Below are 16,222 nucleotides of genomic sequence, written 5' to 3' on the forward strand. Positions count from 1 at the left end.
GGTGTTTTATTCTCTCATGCCTCGTGCCTGGAAGCTAGAGACCAATTGCAAACAGAAAATGTCAAAACACTTGAGGTGAGGGTATTAACTTATTTGTTAGGTTTAATAAAGGCGATGGATGTTTTGTGCTGCTATTACAAAGGAAGAATTTAAATAATCTCTGAAGCTCTTTGCCGCTCTTGATTTCACCAATTCTTGTTCTATTAACACTGGCTTTCCCACTGCTGGTGCTCAGTCCAAAATGAGAGCTCTCCTTTCCAAAGCTTGTTTAGATCTTTGTTCTGCATTAGATTTTGGAGGGAAAGATGACAAAAAGTGAAACTGTACATTTTTGTAACTGTCATTAAAATGTCTGTCTCCAGTAATTAAATAATGAGGGTAAGCATAATTGTAAGGTATTAAGAGTTAGATTAAGCTAATAACACCTTTTCCTTCCTAAACTTTTGCACTCTGGGCATCACTGATTTATTTCTAGTGCTTACAGTCTCAGATTGCTCACCGGGGTGTGAAGAGATGGAATGACTCGCTGGAGCTCCAGCGGAGCAGCTCCAAGCTGTCCCTTCATTTCAGCCAGGTGATCCTGCGGAGAGGAGGGTGGAGATGAGCCAGGCCTGGCTGGTGGGATTTCTCCGAAACAGCCCCGGCAGCTGGGGACGAGGTGGGCACCGGCTTGTACGGGCTTTGCCCTCGGTGTCCTGCGGGCCGTCCCAGGGGAAAGAGCAGAGTGGGAGTCAGCCCTTGCACCAACAGGTCATCGAGGTGCTGCGGTCCCAGAGAAGGGAGCGCAGCTGGGGAAGGGTCTGGAGCACAGGTGTGATAAGGAGCAGCTGAGGGAGCTGGGGGTAGCTCCGCCTGGAGAAAAGGAATCTCAGGGGAGACCTTATTGCTCTCTACAGCTCCCTGATAGGAAGGTGTAGCCAGGTGGTGGTCAGGCTCTGCTCCCAGGAAACCAGCGACAGGACGAGAGGACGAAATTTAAAGCTGGGCCAGCGGAGGTTGCTCTTTAGGAGGAACTTCTTCACAGAAACGGTGACTGGACATTGGAATGGGCTGCGCAGGGCGATGGGGTTAACAAACCCCAGAGGTGTTTTAAGGAAAGACTGGATGTGGCACTCAGTGCCATGTCGGTGTTCGGTCATGGTTGCACTCGGTAATCTCAGAAGTCTTTTCCAACCTAATTGACGCTGTGAATGGGTTATCAACACGCTCAGTGTGAGAGACCGAGCACTCCCGCCGCCACCAGCGCCCGCCCCGCCCCGCTGCCCTCAGAGCCTTCCCGCCCCTCCCGCGCGAGGCGGGGCCGTGCGCAGCGCCACGTGACCGGCGGGACGCCGCGAGGGGCGGGGCGAGGCGCTCGGGCACCGCCCCCCAGCGGAGGGGGCGGGGTCTGCGGTGCCGGTGGCGCGTGCGCAGTGCGGTCTCCGCCCGGCCCGGCCGAGGGGAACCCGGAAGTGCCGGGCGGTGCGGCCGCCATGGGGCTGTTCGGGAAGACCCCCGAGAAGCCGCCCAAGGAGCTGGTGAGGGGCCGGAGCCGCCAGGGCGGGGCTGGGGTGCGGCGGGGGCCGGAGGCTTGCGGGGGGACTCGCGGCAGGGCCGTGTGGCGTTGCTATGGCGTCGGGCAGGGACTGCGGAGGGGCCTGGCCCTGGCCCTGGCCCTGGCTACAACCGGCCCTGCCTACACCCGGCCCGGGACCGGGCGTATGGAGACCTCACAACACCGTCCAGTATCTGAAGGGGCCTACAGGGAAGCCGGAGAGGGGCTCTTTGTCAGGAACTGGAGTGACGGGACAAGGGGGAATGGGTGCAAGTTGATAGAGGGGAAGTTTAGGTTAGATACTGAGAAGAAATTCTTCCCTGTGAGGGCGGTGAGACACTGGAACAGGGTGCCCAGAGAAGCTGTGGCTGCCCCATCCCTGGAAGTGTTCAAGGCCAGGTTGGATAAGACGTCGAGCAGCCTGGTCTAGTGGAAGGTGTCCCTGCCCAGGTTGGAGCTATATGGTCTTTAAAGTCCCTTCCAACCCCTTAATATTCTATGATTCTAGCTCCTCTTGCAGATATAGCCTTAAAATTAGGAAATAGTAGCTGAAATATTGGGACTTGGAGGGGGAAGGTGAGTCTGTAGACAAACTGTATGTTTCCACGAACAGCTTTCTGATGTCACAGTGAAATGAAATAATGAAGACACTGGTGAATTTCACTTTTGCCTTTCATAAGTAGCTACAAATGTGTTAGTGAAAAAGTCTGCTCTTTGGGGAGAGGAAGATCAAGTACATTAGAGGTACTGGAAAAGCAGCAGGAAGAAGGATGACAGGCACAGAAGTTGAAGGCTTAGACAAGCTGTGGATGTTCACAGGTGTCCCCTGGTGCTTTGTAGCAGCTGAGTCTGAGGGGAGTAGGTTGCGGTTGTTTCTTGTCAGGTGAGAGAATCAGATGAGGAATGTGCCTTTGGGAGTGTCCTTTCCTTTCCTGCTCTGCCTGTGTCTGAGCATTCTGTGGGCTGGGTCAGTCTCCTGTGTTCCTGAGTGTGGTACAGGAGACCACAGGGAGAGCTGGGGTTGGGGACTGCTGCTCTCAGGGCTGGGGTAACACATCAGACAGCTGTGTAACCCACACATGTGGTCGTGCTGCACTGAGGCGTTCCTGCCTCGTGTCTGAGGGCTGCTCTTTTGCCTTCCCTGGTGAACTTGTCATGTTTTCCAGTAGCACAGTGCCTGTTGGTCATCTTGGAGCTCTTGGAGGATGGTGCCATCCACCTTGAACCTTCTTTTTCGTGGTGCACAGCAACAGGACAAGGAGCAAGGGCCATAAACTAAACCACAATAATTTCCACCTCTACATGAGGAAGAACTTCTTCATGCTGAGAGTGGCAGAGCCCTGGAATAGCTGCCTAGGGAGGTTGTGGAGTCTTCCTCTCTGGGGACATTCCAAACACACCTGGACACGTTCCTGTGTCACCTGCTCTGGGTGACCCTGCCTTGGCAGGGGGTTTGGACTGGATGATCTCCAGAGATCCCTTCCTAACCCAGGGATTCTGTGATTCTTTGCAGAAAACCCTGCCCAGGCTCTATGGAACAGGTGTTGGGAGAGGTGACGTGAGTCTCTGAGGGCTGCAGGCTGGCATGGTGACTTCACAGGCCACAACAGTGATATTGAGAAACCCATTAATAGTAAAAAATTCCTTTCCTCCTGTACCTAACTGCAGCTTTAGAAGGAAGAAAAAGTAGTTCCTAGCTGATGGGGAAACAGCACCGCTTATCTTGTGTCTGCCAGCAGCTGTGCACAAGATACAGTCCCTGAGCAGGGCTGGAGGGAGCCATCCAAGCACTGCAGAACGTGGATAATGATGGGGAGAGGTTGAGATTTTGTGATGGCAATGTTTTGCCCTCGGTTCATTTGTCTGCCCACTCTGCTGATATGAGATAATTTATTTATGATCAATACAAGGCAAACATCTTCAGTCCTTGTGAAGAGCTGGTGATGCATTCCAGTCTGTCTAAAACTGGGGATTTATTATACTTTTAATGCCATGTCTGGATCGTTTGAACTTAAAAAGTGGGTTTTCCTCCAGTGTAGTCTGAGTTGGCTCTTTTCAGCCGAGTGCTTTGCTGGCTGACTCTGGTGTGATGCAGTGCTGTGAGAGTGATGGTTTTGTTTAGATCAGGAGTGGAAGCAGAATAGCTTCATCAGCGTGGAGTTGTGCTCAGGGTAATTGTCTTTGCTCAGCTGGACCACATACTCCTGTTCCCAGCACTGCTGCCTTGTGCCATGGTTTGTATCCATGTCCCTGTGTCCTGTGTGAGGTGGGCAGTGTGGCTTCTTTGCAGCTCAACAAATTGCTGTCTCATGTAGCTGGGAGCATGGAGTAGCCTGGATGAGAGACAATGGGATTTCCTCCTCCTCTTACACAAAACAGGAGATGAGTTGGGAACACCAGGGAAGGTGTAAGCACCCAGCTCTGCCTTTAGGACTGTTGTGTCAAGCAGCTGATTCCTGTCAATGCTAGGGATGAGCTGTGAGAGTTTTCAGCTATCAGAGTTGGCAGGGATTGATGACAGCACACAACCAGTCTTGATTTAATGGTGTCTTTGTGCTGGGTTGTGCATCCCAGAGACAGAAGCTGGAAATCCTGCTGTGGTTCATTTGACAGTTGCTGATTGTGCTTGTATGTGAAGGCTTGTTGTGTGTTCATTTGTTCTAGAATACAAGTTGTAGAGCAAATCTCTGGTAGCTGTTGCATCTGAGACAGGACAGTTGGCCAGCCAGAGCTCTTTCATGCTTTACTTCAGTCTCTTCCCCCTGCTTTTTTTCCCTCTCATGTAGCCCATACTCAAAAAAGGAACCTTCTTAGCTTTCTGTCAGGGTGAGGAATGACTCTCCAGGACAATATTTCCTCCACTCTGAAGAACAAGAGGGGAGGCTGCAGTCAGTCCTGCAAGGGTTTGGGGTTTTTTTTTCCCTGTAAAACCAGGATTTAACTAAAGGTACAGGAGCTTTCTGAAACCTGTTAGAAACTTCTGCACCAATGCAGGGCTTTGGGTTGTTTGTGGGGGTTTTTAAGCGGATTTTGTGCTTGGGCACCTCAAATGGTGGCTGTTGTCTGCAATCAAAACGTGGTCTTGTTCTCCATGACCAAGAGAATGTCCTTTGAGACTGGTAAAAGTCTAAATGTGTTGCTCTGCTGGGCTTGTGCACTGAAGAGAACTTGCTTTACAAGTTTTCAGTGCACAAGTTCTCTTGACTCTGCTTCCCTAGAGGGGTGGTCTTTTAGGTCTGTTAATAAACTTCTTTATATTCTTTTAAGTTTTGTGCCTGCTTTGCTTTCTCCTAATTCTTATCTCACAGAAGGAAAATAAGTAAGTAATGGATGTTTTGAACCGAACCACTACATCAGGGCAAGTGGAGCTCCCCACCTCTTGGGTGAGCCAGACGATCTGGAGCAGAGAGATCTTGGCAAGTGCCAGGAGGGAGCTGTCACAGGAGTGGCTGTGTTTGAACCCCACCAAAGGCAGGGGAAGGGAAGCTGGAGGGCAGAGGGACCTGAGCAAGTGGGAGGAACGTAGCAGGAACCTCATGATGTTGAGCAATGCAAGACTGTGCAGGTGAGACAGCCATCCCTGCACGCAGGGATGTGCAGCCTGGGGCTGGCTGGGCACCAGCTCTGCAGGAAAGGATCTGGTTTCCCATGGATAATAAACATGAGTTCCCAGTGCACCTTTGCAGCAATGAAGGTAAATGGGGCTGTGTTAGGAAGCTGTCGTCACAGTGTTGAGCATTCAGTCACTGTGCTACACAGCATTAAAGAGGCCACATCTGCAGAACAGTGTCCCAGTGTGGGCACCCAGTTCAGGAAGGATCTCAGCAAACTGGGGAAGTGTGGCAGAGGGCCATCAGGATGGTGGAGGGCTGGAGCCCTTGATGCAGGAGGAGTGGCTTAGGGAACTGGGCTCATTTTGGCTTGGAGAAGAGAAGGGGTTTTTTTGAGGTGTCTTCAGTGATAGGAGAGGTGCTACAGCCACAGCTGGCCAGAGGAGAGTTTTGAATTGGACAGGAAAGGCCAGATTGGATGGAGCTCTGAGCAATCTGGTTTAGTGGAAGGTGGCCCCACCAACAGCAGGACGAAGATGGTCTTTAAGGTCCCTTCCAACCCAAACTGTTCCAGGATTCTGTGAGGAAAGGTCTTCCTCACAGGAGTAATTTAAGTGCAGTTGCTCAGAGTGGCTGTGAAGTCTCTGCCCTCAAACAGTATCAAAACTCAGTGGATGAGGCCCTGAACAGCCTGTCTGAAGTCTGAACTTGATCCTGCTTTGAGTAAGGGTTGGTTTGGAGACCTCCTGGGGATCCTCCTGACTGAAATGGGCAGTAGCATTGTTGGTGCTGTCATCCTGTGTCAAAGTCTGTCGCTTCTGCTGAAATTCCCTGTGGCAAGTTCACTCTGTACAGTGACATGGCTGTGATGTGGGAAGTTAGCCAGGCACTGAGCATCTGACTCACAAATCACATCATGGAATCATTGAAGAGTTTCGGTTGGAAGGGATCTGTAAAGGTCCTCCTTAACTGCTTGTCTGAGCATTAAGAGCAGTGCAGTAACTGGTGGTATCTCTGCAATGTTTTGGGGTTTTATTATTTGAATAATGAAGTATTTTAACATCACTCATAAGTTAAAGCTTGTGCATTTTGAAGTGCTGCTTTGATACTGAATGTTTAAGTTACATGCAAATATAAAAGCATAGTTTTAAAGATGGAATTTCAAGTAACTCTCTCTTTCTCTTTTTAAGGTCAATGAATGGTCCTTGAAGATAAGGAAAGAAATGAGAGTGATTGATAGACAGATCAGAGGTTTGTACTTGTGTCTCGTTTTTTTTTTAACTCTCCCTGTCTGCCTTCAAGTTTTTTTTGCTTTAATTGAGGTAGGCTGTGAAATTTAATAACCTGGGGTAGTCTATCGCGTTTGGAATAAAGGAAGATGAATGTGATCCTGGGGCCAGACTTAGTCTGTGCTACAAAATGATGCCGCTGTGAAGTTATCCAAGTAAAATTTTCAAAAGAATATGAATATTTCATGCTCCCAGTAAGACATAATGCTCTTAAATCCCTTTGGATAACATGTATTAGACTTATTATCCAGAATTTCACCCACATTGATTTAATAAGTAATATCAGTGTGGTATATAATTCCACATGTAGGAAGTTCCACTGGTATGTACTGGTGTGAAAGTGCACAACCCAAGCAAAAGTAACTTGCTGTCAGCTTGGGAAAATTACAAACAGAAGAGAGGAAGGGAAAAAAAGAAGTATTTTCACAGCGGGTGGGTGTTCTGCTATTAAATGATGAGCATTACACTGCTGAATGTGTTTTGAAAAGCAGAGGAGTTCCTTTTTACTGCACTGCTGTTAGTTCAGAATTTCTTCTGCCTGCCATCCCTGAGCCTGAAAATAGGTTTGGGTCTAGGTTTTGTTTTCCCCTTCTTTGTCTTCTACCCTGTCCCTGGGATTTGTCCATGGGATGTGCTGGTGAAGGATATTTTGTCTCAGCATCTGGTTACTAGGCACATGCCTGTTTTGTCCTCCCTCCCATATTCCTCCTCAGCCCTGTGCCTCTGGAGTAACCTGACAGGGTTTGTGTCTTCTCCCTCCCATAGACTCGTGTGATTTGGTTGGAGAAGGTTGCTTGTGCAGTACAAGGTCTGTCCTTGTCTCTAATATGAGGAACAGAATTTGTCTTTCCCAGGAAAACCGATGTACAGGAATGTGAATTCTTTTGCTTTCTCCAGGGCACTTTGTGCGGCTGTATCAGGCACAGAGGAACTGCAACTCTGATCTTACTAGCAAAATGTGTTTTAGAGGTTGCATCTTCCACAGGAACAAAATACCCACATGTTCACTACTGATGTTTCTTGAAATTTCGGGTTTCTGTTAACTTTTTACATGCCATAGTACTTTTAATGGCCTATACAGATACTAGGTTACTTGGTAGTGTGATATTTTGATGTGGATGCAAATCTAATTATTTTAGCAGCTCTAAGCATGTCTGTATTTCAGAGTCCTACTTTCAAAGAAATACAGTTCAGCACTAACCACCAACCATCTGGTATTCTGATAATTCCCCTTAAAATAAACTACAGAATATCTTTGTGCCAGGATTTCACATTTTACCAAGTGTCACCTATGGAAGTACGTGGTTCTGCTGGACACTTCCCAGGCTAGCAGGCTGCTCCTGAAGGATAACAGCCATGTACCACTGAAGGTTTTCTCAAAAATTACTTGCTATAGTTGGGTTCTGCTGTGCTTTCTCCTTTCAGCTGAGCCTTACACAGGAAATCCCTGCAATCTCTAAGGATGCTAAGCTGGAACCTGCCTTAGTTTCCTTGGGGAAGGCTGTGCTAGATGTGTTTGGACAAGGCAATGCTAGATCCACCTGGGATGAACTGAGTGGGCTTGGATCACTGGAACACTTGGCTTGCCTGGTCAGTGCAGTTACTAAAATAGCAACGCAGTTTGAAACCATCTGTTGTTGGACTCTTGCTGCTCTAGTGATTTCTCTTTGGGGTAGGTTGTTTTTCAGGGCTTGGAAGGTTTGGAGAAATGAAAGGTATCCTTGTTAGTTCAGAATTAAATTTTTTGAGTTGATAGAGTTGGAGTAATACAGTAACTCTGTGTTTTGCTGAGCTTTCAAGTCCCTCTCACATATGCTTGGGCTGCTTTGTGCCTCTTGTGCTTGGTAGTGCTGCAGAGAGACTGGGGAAGTGACTTTGGCTTCCTTGAGGAGTGTAGCTGGCACTGACCTCCAGAGATGGAGTTGGCTGTTCTTTCATACTTGTGCCGCTGATCTCATACTCAGCAGTTGGTCATGCCAGCAAAAGCGTTCGCTCGAGTACAGGCTGCCCTACACTAGACTGAGTGTAGCAACACAATACTTGTGGTTGTTTTCAGCCTGACAAAATGAATGCTGTAATTCCTCACTGCTGCTGGAGTTCTTCTGGTGCTTTCTGTTTCCTGCTGGAGCACTTCAACTCTTTCTTACCTGCTCTGATATGCTGGGACTTGGCTCAGTCCCGTGTCTGACATACAAATGTCTTCAAGTTCGTGGTATTTCTGAAAATAATAGTGGGAAAGCAGCAAGGGTATGTTTTTCTGATTATGATCCTACAGCTTTCTGCTAGTCCTTTGAGGTAAAGACCCCAGTGAATGATAGTGAGAGAATAACTGGTCTTGAGTACAGAGTTCATTAACTCCCACTTGAGAAGCTGTGTTGAAGTCTCCAAGTCAGCCTGTGCCAGAAAGTGTGTGTTGATGCCTTTGTTTTTATAAAAGGGCAACTTCTTATTCTTCCAATGTGTAACTTCGTCTGGCATAAATCAAGAAGACTCAAAACTAAATTTGAACTGAGGCTTTCCTTGAAATAATTGTTCTTGTGGTCATTTCAATCAACTCTTTGCAGGAAGGTGAGGCTAATCCTTATTATCTGAATTCTTTATTTACTTTAGGATCATTTTTCTTGTGGACTCTTAGATCCACATTTCGTCAGTGGTTGATGTATTGCTGAGTCTGGAAAAGGAAGGAGGTTGATATTGTCCCTGCTTATTCTTGCAGTTTTTGCTCTGGGCTTTTTGGAGTACCTGGCTCCTGCTGTTCACAGCCAGTGTTACCTGGCAGCGCAGAACTGTGAACAATCTCATCAGATTTGCTGGAGAAACCAATGGTATTTAAGGAGGCCTATTTAGTGTTTAATATTTCAAATCCAACCAACTCTTCGGTGCTCATGCTTAGTTCAGTATTCCTGCTTCAGCACACTCTTAAAAAACAACTATTGAACAAAGCTGGATGCCAGGAGAGTTTGAACAGGATGTTTTAAATTGAATGCATATTTTGTATATATATATTTATATCAGGCCAGTTTAATAGGAAGTTATTTTGAAGTTGTAAATCAAATCATCCTCTCAGAGTGCTTTGTTCTTAGCTCAGCATTGTGGACATTCTCAGACAGTCCTTTAGAGTACTCTTGGCTGCAAAGGCAATTACAGAGCTGGATGTTCAGTAATGAGAATTTTCCTATTAAGATTTAGCTGAATTATTCAACTGACATGTAAATCAGCCTAGAACAAGGTCTGTGAGTAACAGAGGGAAACTGAAATCAAGCAGAAACAATTCTTTGCATTGGAAACATACCCCAACAAATGACTAATTTCTCTTCCATATTCTTGGGAGTTCATCACTATTTGCTGTGTTTTTCTGTACTCCAGATATCCAGAGGGAAGAGGAGAAGGTGAAGAGGTCAATAAAGGATGCTGCCAAAAAGAATCAGAGAGATGTGTGTGTGATCTTGGCAAAGGAGCTGATCCGCTCTCGGAGGGCCGTAAGCAAACTCTATGCATCCAAAGCTCACATGAACTCTGTTCTCATGGGGATGAAGAACCAGCTTGGTAAGAACAAATTCTGAGCCCAAGCACAATGACTGCTCTGACAGTAGAGGTGAGATCTGAGGTTTCCTTGTCCAGAACCAAAGTCAAATGCAGGCAGAGCTTGAATGTGGAAGCAGCTGTGCTCTTGTGAAAGGCAGCTGATTCCAGTGGGCTTCAGGAACCTGGGAAGATCCTCCCATAGCAAGCCCAGAGCTGTGAGGCTGCTGCAGTTCTGCCCCCTAATCCCAGCAGGCACATGCACCCACAATCTCAGAGCAGAGCCTTTGCCACCACCCCATAAACACACACAGCTTTCACAGACACATGAACAGCTCCATCCTGCTCTTCGTCTTCAGCTGACGAGGACTGAGGTGCACTGGTAGAACACATATGTACACAGTAGATGGGTTGTTCCACGAGCTGCTCTCAGATGCCTTGTTTAAGATGGCCAGATATCTGAAACCTGGCCCCAGATTTGCTCTGACTGAGGTGCTGGTACCTGGTCCTGCAGCCCCCTGAGGTTTGTGTATTCCCTGATCTACTTCGATCCTTCCCCAAACTACCTTTGGTCATTCCCCTAAAATTCAGTTAATTTTCCCCTAAAATTTAATTATTAAATCCTGTAATCCACCTAAAAGATCTATCATAAGTTTTCACTGTGTCCAAACATGCTCTTTCCCCTTACATCCCTGTAAGGGAAAAGAGCATGTATCCCTGTAGGCAATAACCCCTCTCAGTCTGCGGGATGTTCTGAGGCTGTTTGCCCACTGCCCTCTCTGGATGGGTGTCCCACCCTGGGCTCTGAAGTAGTCTGGGAGCTCCCAGTTTTAGTTTCTTGGGGTTCCTGCCCCTCATTGTTGCCTGCATCCTTGCTGGTTCCCTGTTTTCTCTGACGAGCTGCTCAGCAGATGATCTAACACCTCTCCTCAGAGCCTGAGGGTTGCAGTGATGTGAGAATCACATGCTCTGAAACTGAACTCACAGCAGTTTGGAACACGTTCTTAGTGTGCATTCCTAAACAGTTTGAATGCATTCCTAATATCTCTGTATCCTTTTGGAGCCTGTGTCACTGATTTTGACAGGATCTGTCACAGGAGTAGAATTCCCTTCACCTTGTAGATGGTTGTTTCTCTAGCAAGAGTCTGGGGGCATTTACCGATACCTACATGGGGGTGGGGGAGTAGTGTTTGATTTTCTTGGTGTGGATGAATCCTTTCGCGCCTTGGCTTAACACCCATGTTCTGTAAACCCTCCTTGGTCCTTTGTGTTCCTCCAGAACCAGCATATTTCCCTCACTCCTTATCCACATCAGAAATCTGTTGTAATAGACTTCCTGCAGTGTTTTCCATAGCTGGAAACATTCCAGCCAATAACAGGCACAACTGAAAGCTTTAAAGACAGGAGAAGACTTAGTGGAGGTCAACATGCTGCTGAAATGTCAAAGCATTTCCCCCACCCCAGCATAATCCAAGTAGATTTTGACACTGGATGAATGATAAATCAGGAGTCACATTGTGAACTTCAAGTGTAATTTTGTCACAGTTCAAATGTGGTTCCCCATGGAAAGGGAAGTAGGACTATCCTTGCAGCTTGAGGTGTCCCTTAAAAGGAAAAACTCAAAACAGCCTCCTCCTTATTACCACTGCCAGCATCTTCATCTTCCTGGGAATGTTATGATACACGTAGATAGGAAACATTAAGGAACCTAGAATTCAGTCTGGGGTCTGCAGTAACCTGAGAAATGACCACTCAAGGCAAGGTTTCTGTTAGTTTGTTAAAAGTGTAAGGCTCTTAAAAGAAATTACTGAAGTGAAAAATAATATGTGCTGTACCTTCATTTTGCTTCGTTAAGGAGTGACCATTTTATATACAAACAGGTAAGTTCTCCATGTCCAGGAAACTGCAAAGTTAGATGGCAGAATTTAAAAAACTTCACAGTACCCTTAATTACTGCTTTTTGATCTTGGTATATTGATACATATGAGGAGAGCTTATAAGTTACATTATGAGAATAGCATCTGGAAAGAGTATTGTTAAATTCAGTTTAAACAAGCTTATTTTCAGCTTATCTTTTTCAGTATTAATGTTATAGCTTACTCTTTGCTGTGAAGCTGTTGCAGCAGAACTTCTGCCAGGGTTAGCTTCCAGTTCCCAGTGTCAGGCAGGAGGTCCCTGGTTTCAGCACTCACTGCAGCTCTGCTGCTGAAACCCGCAGCAACACTTCTGGCTGCTGAGGGGCCAGGCAGGAGCAACTCAGGCCTCTCTCTCCCTGTCTTCAATGAACTGGGTGCAGGTGGTTGAAATCTCTCTGCAGACCACCTGGGTTGCTCATTGTGCAGGACCCGTAGCTTTGCTATAACTGTGGCTTTTTGAACATGGGTACAAGTTGGGCTTTCCCAGGAATTTAGTCAGGAATGAATAAGTGGAATCCCCATTTCTTTTTAAAATTGGATTGTCTAAATGTAAACAAATTTGCATGTAGGGAGGATATAATTTCTCTGCTTTCAGCAGTGCATGGATTGTTCAAGCTGTTCTGTGCCTCTCCTTCACAGCTGTCCTCAGAGTAGCAGGTTCATTGCAGAAGAGCACAGAAGTCATGAAAGCTATGCAAAATCTAGTAAAAATCCCAGAAATCCAAGCAACGATGAGGGACTTGTCCAAAGAGATGATGAAGGTAAGATCTGGCACATAAATCAGACCTGGGTGAACATGATGTGGTTGTTACTGAGCTGTGCAATCACTTGGGTGGCCTCTTTGTCAGAGGGCTTGTGTGACCTCAGGACATTCCACGACTCTGTGGCCAGTCTGATACTGGTGACACAAAGAGTTTTAAACCTAACAGCAAAAAGCTGTTAGACAAACATTCTTAATAACAATTTTGAGTCAAAATTGGGAACATATTGGGAATTTATTTGCCACAGACATGTTCAAAGAAACAACAATTTTCAGGCATTTATATACACTATAACATCCAAGATTTTTTTATAGACACTCGAAAAATCTGCCCAATTTACTGCATCATAGTAGAGGTGTTTTGTTTCTTTTAACTACTACCAGAACATCTCATCTGTCTTTCTTTAATGGATAACCCAAGTTTTATTCAGCTAAACAGTGGTTTATTAAATCTGCTGTCCTGGTTAGACAATTACTATTGATTAAGTTTTTTGGGGTGTACAAGCCTATGAAGTGGCTCCCTTACTGCGCCTGCAGTGTATTAATCAAATTTTCTGGGGTGTGTAGGCCTTTGACTCCTTAACTATCTGAAGATACCATACTTGTTCCATGACATCTAATTCATCTCTAGTTACATAATAACCATTAAACAATTCTTTATTGAATTTTGTTCTTCAATATTAAGTTCTCTAAGGGGTATGGGTCCATGGAGGTCCTTTCTGCATGTGCAGTGAGGTAATTTCTCAGGGTTTTCTACTGACACTGAGCCAACACAGATCTAAATCAAAACCAGCCAAAATAACACAATCAAACATTCCTTAACTAATTAAACATAGTTCCTTACAAAATTTTTAAAGAATCACAAAACTCCTGGCTAATTGAGATATAACTCACTGTCACGCGATTTGAAGCATCTAGCTCAGTGTCTCCATGTGATGGGAGCGCTCTGATTTGAAAGTATACAAAGTCTCCTGTTATGAACATTACATTTTCAACAACTAAAGTTGTTTTGCTTTTTCCCTTCTGACCACTCTAGACTGTTTAGTTCCAATAAGTTTATTTCTAAATAATTTTGCTATTGTGCACCAGCATGGTTTGGCCATATCTAGGTTGCAGGGCCTGCAAAGGAATGTTTTCAAATGCAGACAGAAAAAAACCCAAGCTGTGTCAAAGAGCAGTTTTACAGTGTGCTACCCAATTCATGCTGCATGACTGAAATTTACACTTGTATTTCACATGCTTGGAGCAGGCTGGCTTCTTGGTTTAGATGTGCAACAACAATAAATAACCACGGATTTGTAGAATGGTTTGGGTTGGAAAGGATCTTAAAGATCATGTAATTCCAGCCCCCCTGCCATGGACAGGGACACCTTCCACTAGACCAGGTCACTCAGAGCCCCATCCAACCTCGACTTGAACACTGCCAGGGATTGGGCATCCGCAGCTTCTCTGGGCAACCTGTTCCAGTGTCTCACCACCCTCACAGGGAAGAATTTCTTCCTAATATGTAACCTAAATCTCTCCTCTTTTAGTTTAAATAACTTGAGGTTTTCAAAGTGAGAACAGGTGCCTTTAATCCCCAGTTTTCTTCCTGCTTTTCCAGGGCACCAGTTGTAGAGATACATCCTTACACTGCTGGGGGTTTGTTGGCTGCCCTTGTGCAACAGCCTCCATTGGGAAAGCTGGAGCAGGGGGTTGTTATGGATAAGCATAACCTCATCTCCCAAGCGAGAAATGTGTCCTCTTACTCTGCTGTTTCCAAGGGCATCACAGGCTGCCTTCTTGTTTTCTGCTAGGCTGGAATTATAGAGGAAATGCTGGAGGACACCTTTGAAGGCCTGGAGGATCAGGAGGAGATGGAAGAGGAAGCAGAGGCAGAAATTGACAAAATCCTTTTTGAAATTACAGCTGGTGAGTTTGTGGGTGCTGCTGAGAGCCCTGCTCTGTTCAACAAGATGCAGCAACTGAAATCTTCATCTCTTCTGACTGCACTGCACTCTCACAGTGGCATCTCTTCCTTTGGTGATGGGCAGAGAGCTCTGACAAACTGGTTTCTCAGGGAATACTGGCTGAGAAGGTCAGTGGGGCTCAGCAAGGCAGAACTAATATCCATCAGCTGCTGTCTGTGCAGTTATGTAATTGAGGCTCCAACAGATCTGTGTTTGGCTGTGCAGTGAATCGTCTAAACAAGGTGAAACTTACATGATTGACTAGGTACTGTTATTAATGAAGCCAAGAAATAAACTCAGCTGCACTGCCTTGAGTCGTAAGCTGTGTTTTGAGTCCTGGCAGTAACATGCTGTGTCCTGTTTGGGGGAAAAAGCCCAAAACAAACACTAAAACCCTCTTAAAACCAAAACCACAACTTCCCCCTTCCAGCTCATGAAGTAATGATCTACTGGTTCAGTTATTTGACTTGGAGAGTGCTTAGAATGCTCCTTTCACCTGGATTGCTTGTGATGTGGTGTGACAAAAACAATACCAGGGCTGCATTCAGCTGTACCACACTGAAAGTGCAGCTCCCGCCCTGCTGGCACCTTGTGCCCAGCACCTGGCACATTGTCCTCTCCTTTCTCATATCCTAATTTGCTTTTTCCATCCTGTTTCCTGGGAGCTCCCCTCCTCCCAGGCAGGCAGTGGGAGCTCCAAGGCAAGCAGCAGGGCTTGGGGGGGAGCTTCCTCCCAGCAGGGAAGGAGTGCAGAGGCTCAGAGGGGCTGGCAGGTCAGTGCTGCTGGGCTGCCAACAGCCCCGGGCTGGCCCTGTCACAGCTCAGGGGTGTGACCTCCAGGAGAAGTGACTGGTTGGGTTTAGATGTCCCTGAAAGCCACTAATTATTAAATGCAGACCTAAGACACACTAACGAGCCTGTTTGTTGTTGCAGGGGCCTTGGGTAAAGCACCCAGTAAAGTGACAGATGCTCTGCCAGAGCCTGAGCCCATGGGAGCAGCTGCTGCTGCTGTGGATGAGGAGGAGGACATCGAAGCGATGCAGTCGCGGTTGGCGACCCTGCGGAGTTAGGGCCATCATGGATGTGTACAGTTGGCTTTATTTTATTCTGTCCTACCTTCAAAATGCAAAACTTAACTGTATTCTCACTTATGTAATATATATATATTTTTTTTCTTCCTGAGGATTTTATTCTCCAAGAAACTACTGTAATATACTTCTTGGGGAGTGCAGTCTCTTCCAGTTTTCTGTGGTGATATGGCAAGGGTGGTGTAATGTTATGTATTTTTAGATACAAAGTCCTGAAATATATTCTCATCTTCAAGCAGCATTTTTCCCTAACAGGCACTTTGGTTTAATCTGCTACCAAAAACCTCCAGCACTGTCAGATCTGTGTTTTCCTGAATCACTACAAATTTTATTAAAGCTGCTTCTAACAGTCACTGCCATGCAGCAGTTTAGTTTGCATCACTTTGGCCTCTGTCACAAACAATACCCACCTCTAACACCTCCCTTTTGGTTTTGTAACACCTTTCTTTAGCACATTTAGGGCCTTCACTGCATAGTTAAAGAGAAGTTTTCAGTCAGTTCCAGCTCTGTATGATCACAGGAGAGCCTGTCTTAGCCAAGGCTGTGGCACAGCAAGAGCAGCAGTGGGAGGGGTGGCCCTGACTCACCAGACTGTTGGCAAAGCTTCCCCAGA

The 16,222-nt window shown here is 46.3% G+C and overlaps 1 protein-coding gene across 1 annotated transcript; it reads left to right on the forward strand.

The window, feature by feature from the left end:
• The first annotated feature begins 1,389 nt into the window (after positions 1–1,389).
• On the forward strand, positions 1,390–15,962 carry CHMP3 (charged multivesicular body protein 3). Its single transcript, XM_048303372.1, has 6 exons — positions 1,390–1,517; positions 6,276–6,336; positions 9,741–9,920; positions 12,452–12,573; positions 14,369–14,483; positions 15,455–15,962. The coding sequence occupies exons 1-6, from the start codon at positions 1,473–1,475 to the stop codon at positions 15,589–15,591; spliced, it is 660 nt and encodes a 219-aa protein (XP_048159329.1). The 5' UTR covers positions 1,390–1,472; the 3' UTR covers positions 15,592–15,962.
• Positions 15,963–16,222: the final 260 nt, after the last annotated feature.

This window comes from Corvus hawaiiensis, chromosome 5 (assembly GCF_020740725.1).
Source record: "Corvus hawaiiensis isolate bCorHaw1 chromosome 5, bCorHaw1.pri.cur, whole genome shotgun sequence".
NCBI classification, from domain to species: domain Eukaryota; kingdom Metazoa; phylum Chordata; class Aves; order Passeriformes; family Corvidae; genus Corvus; species Corvus hawaiiensis.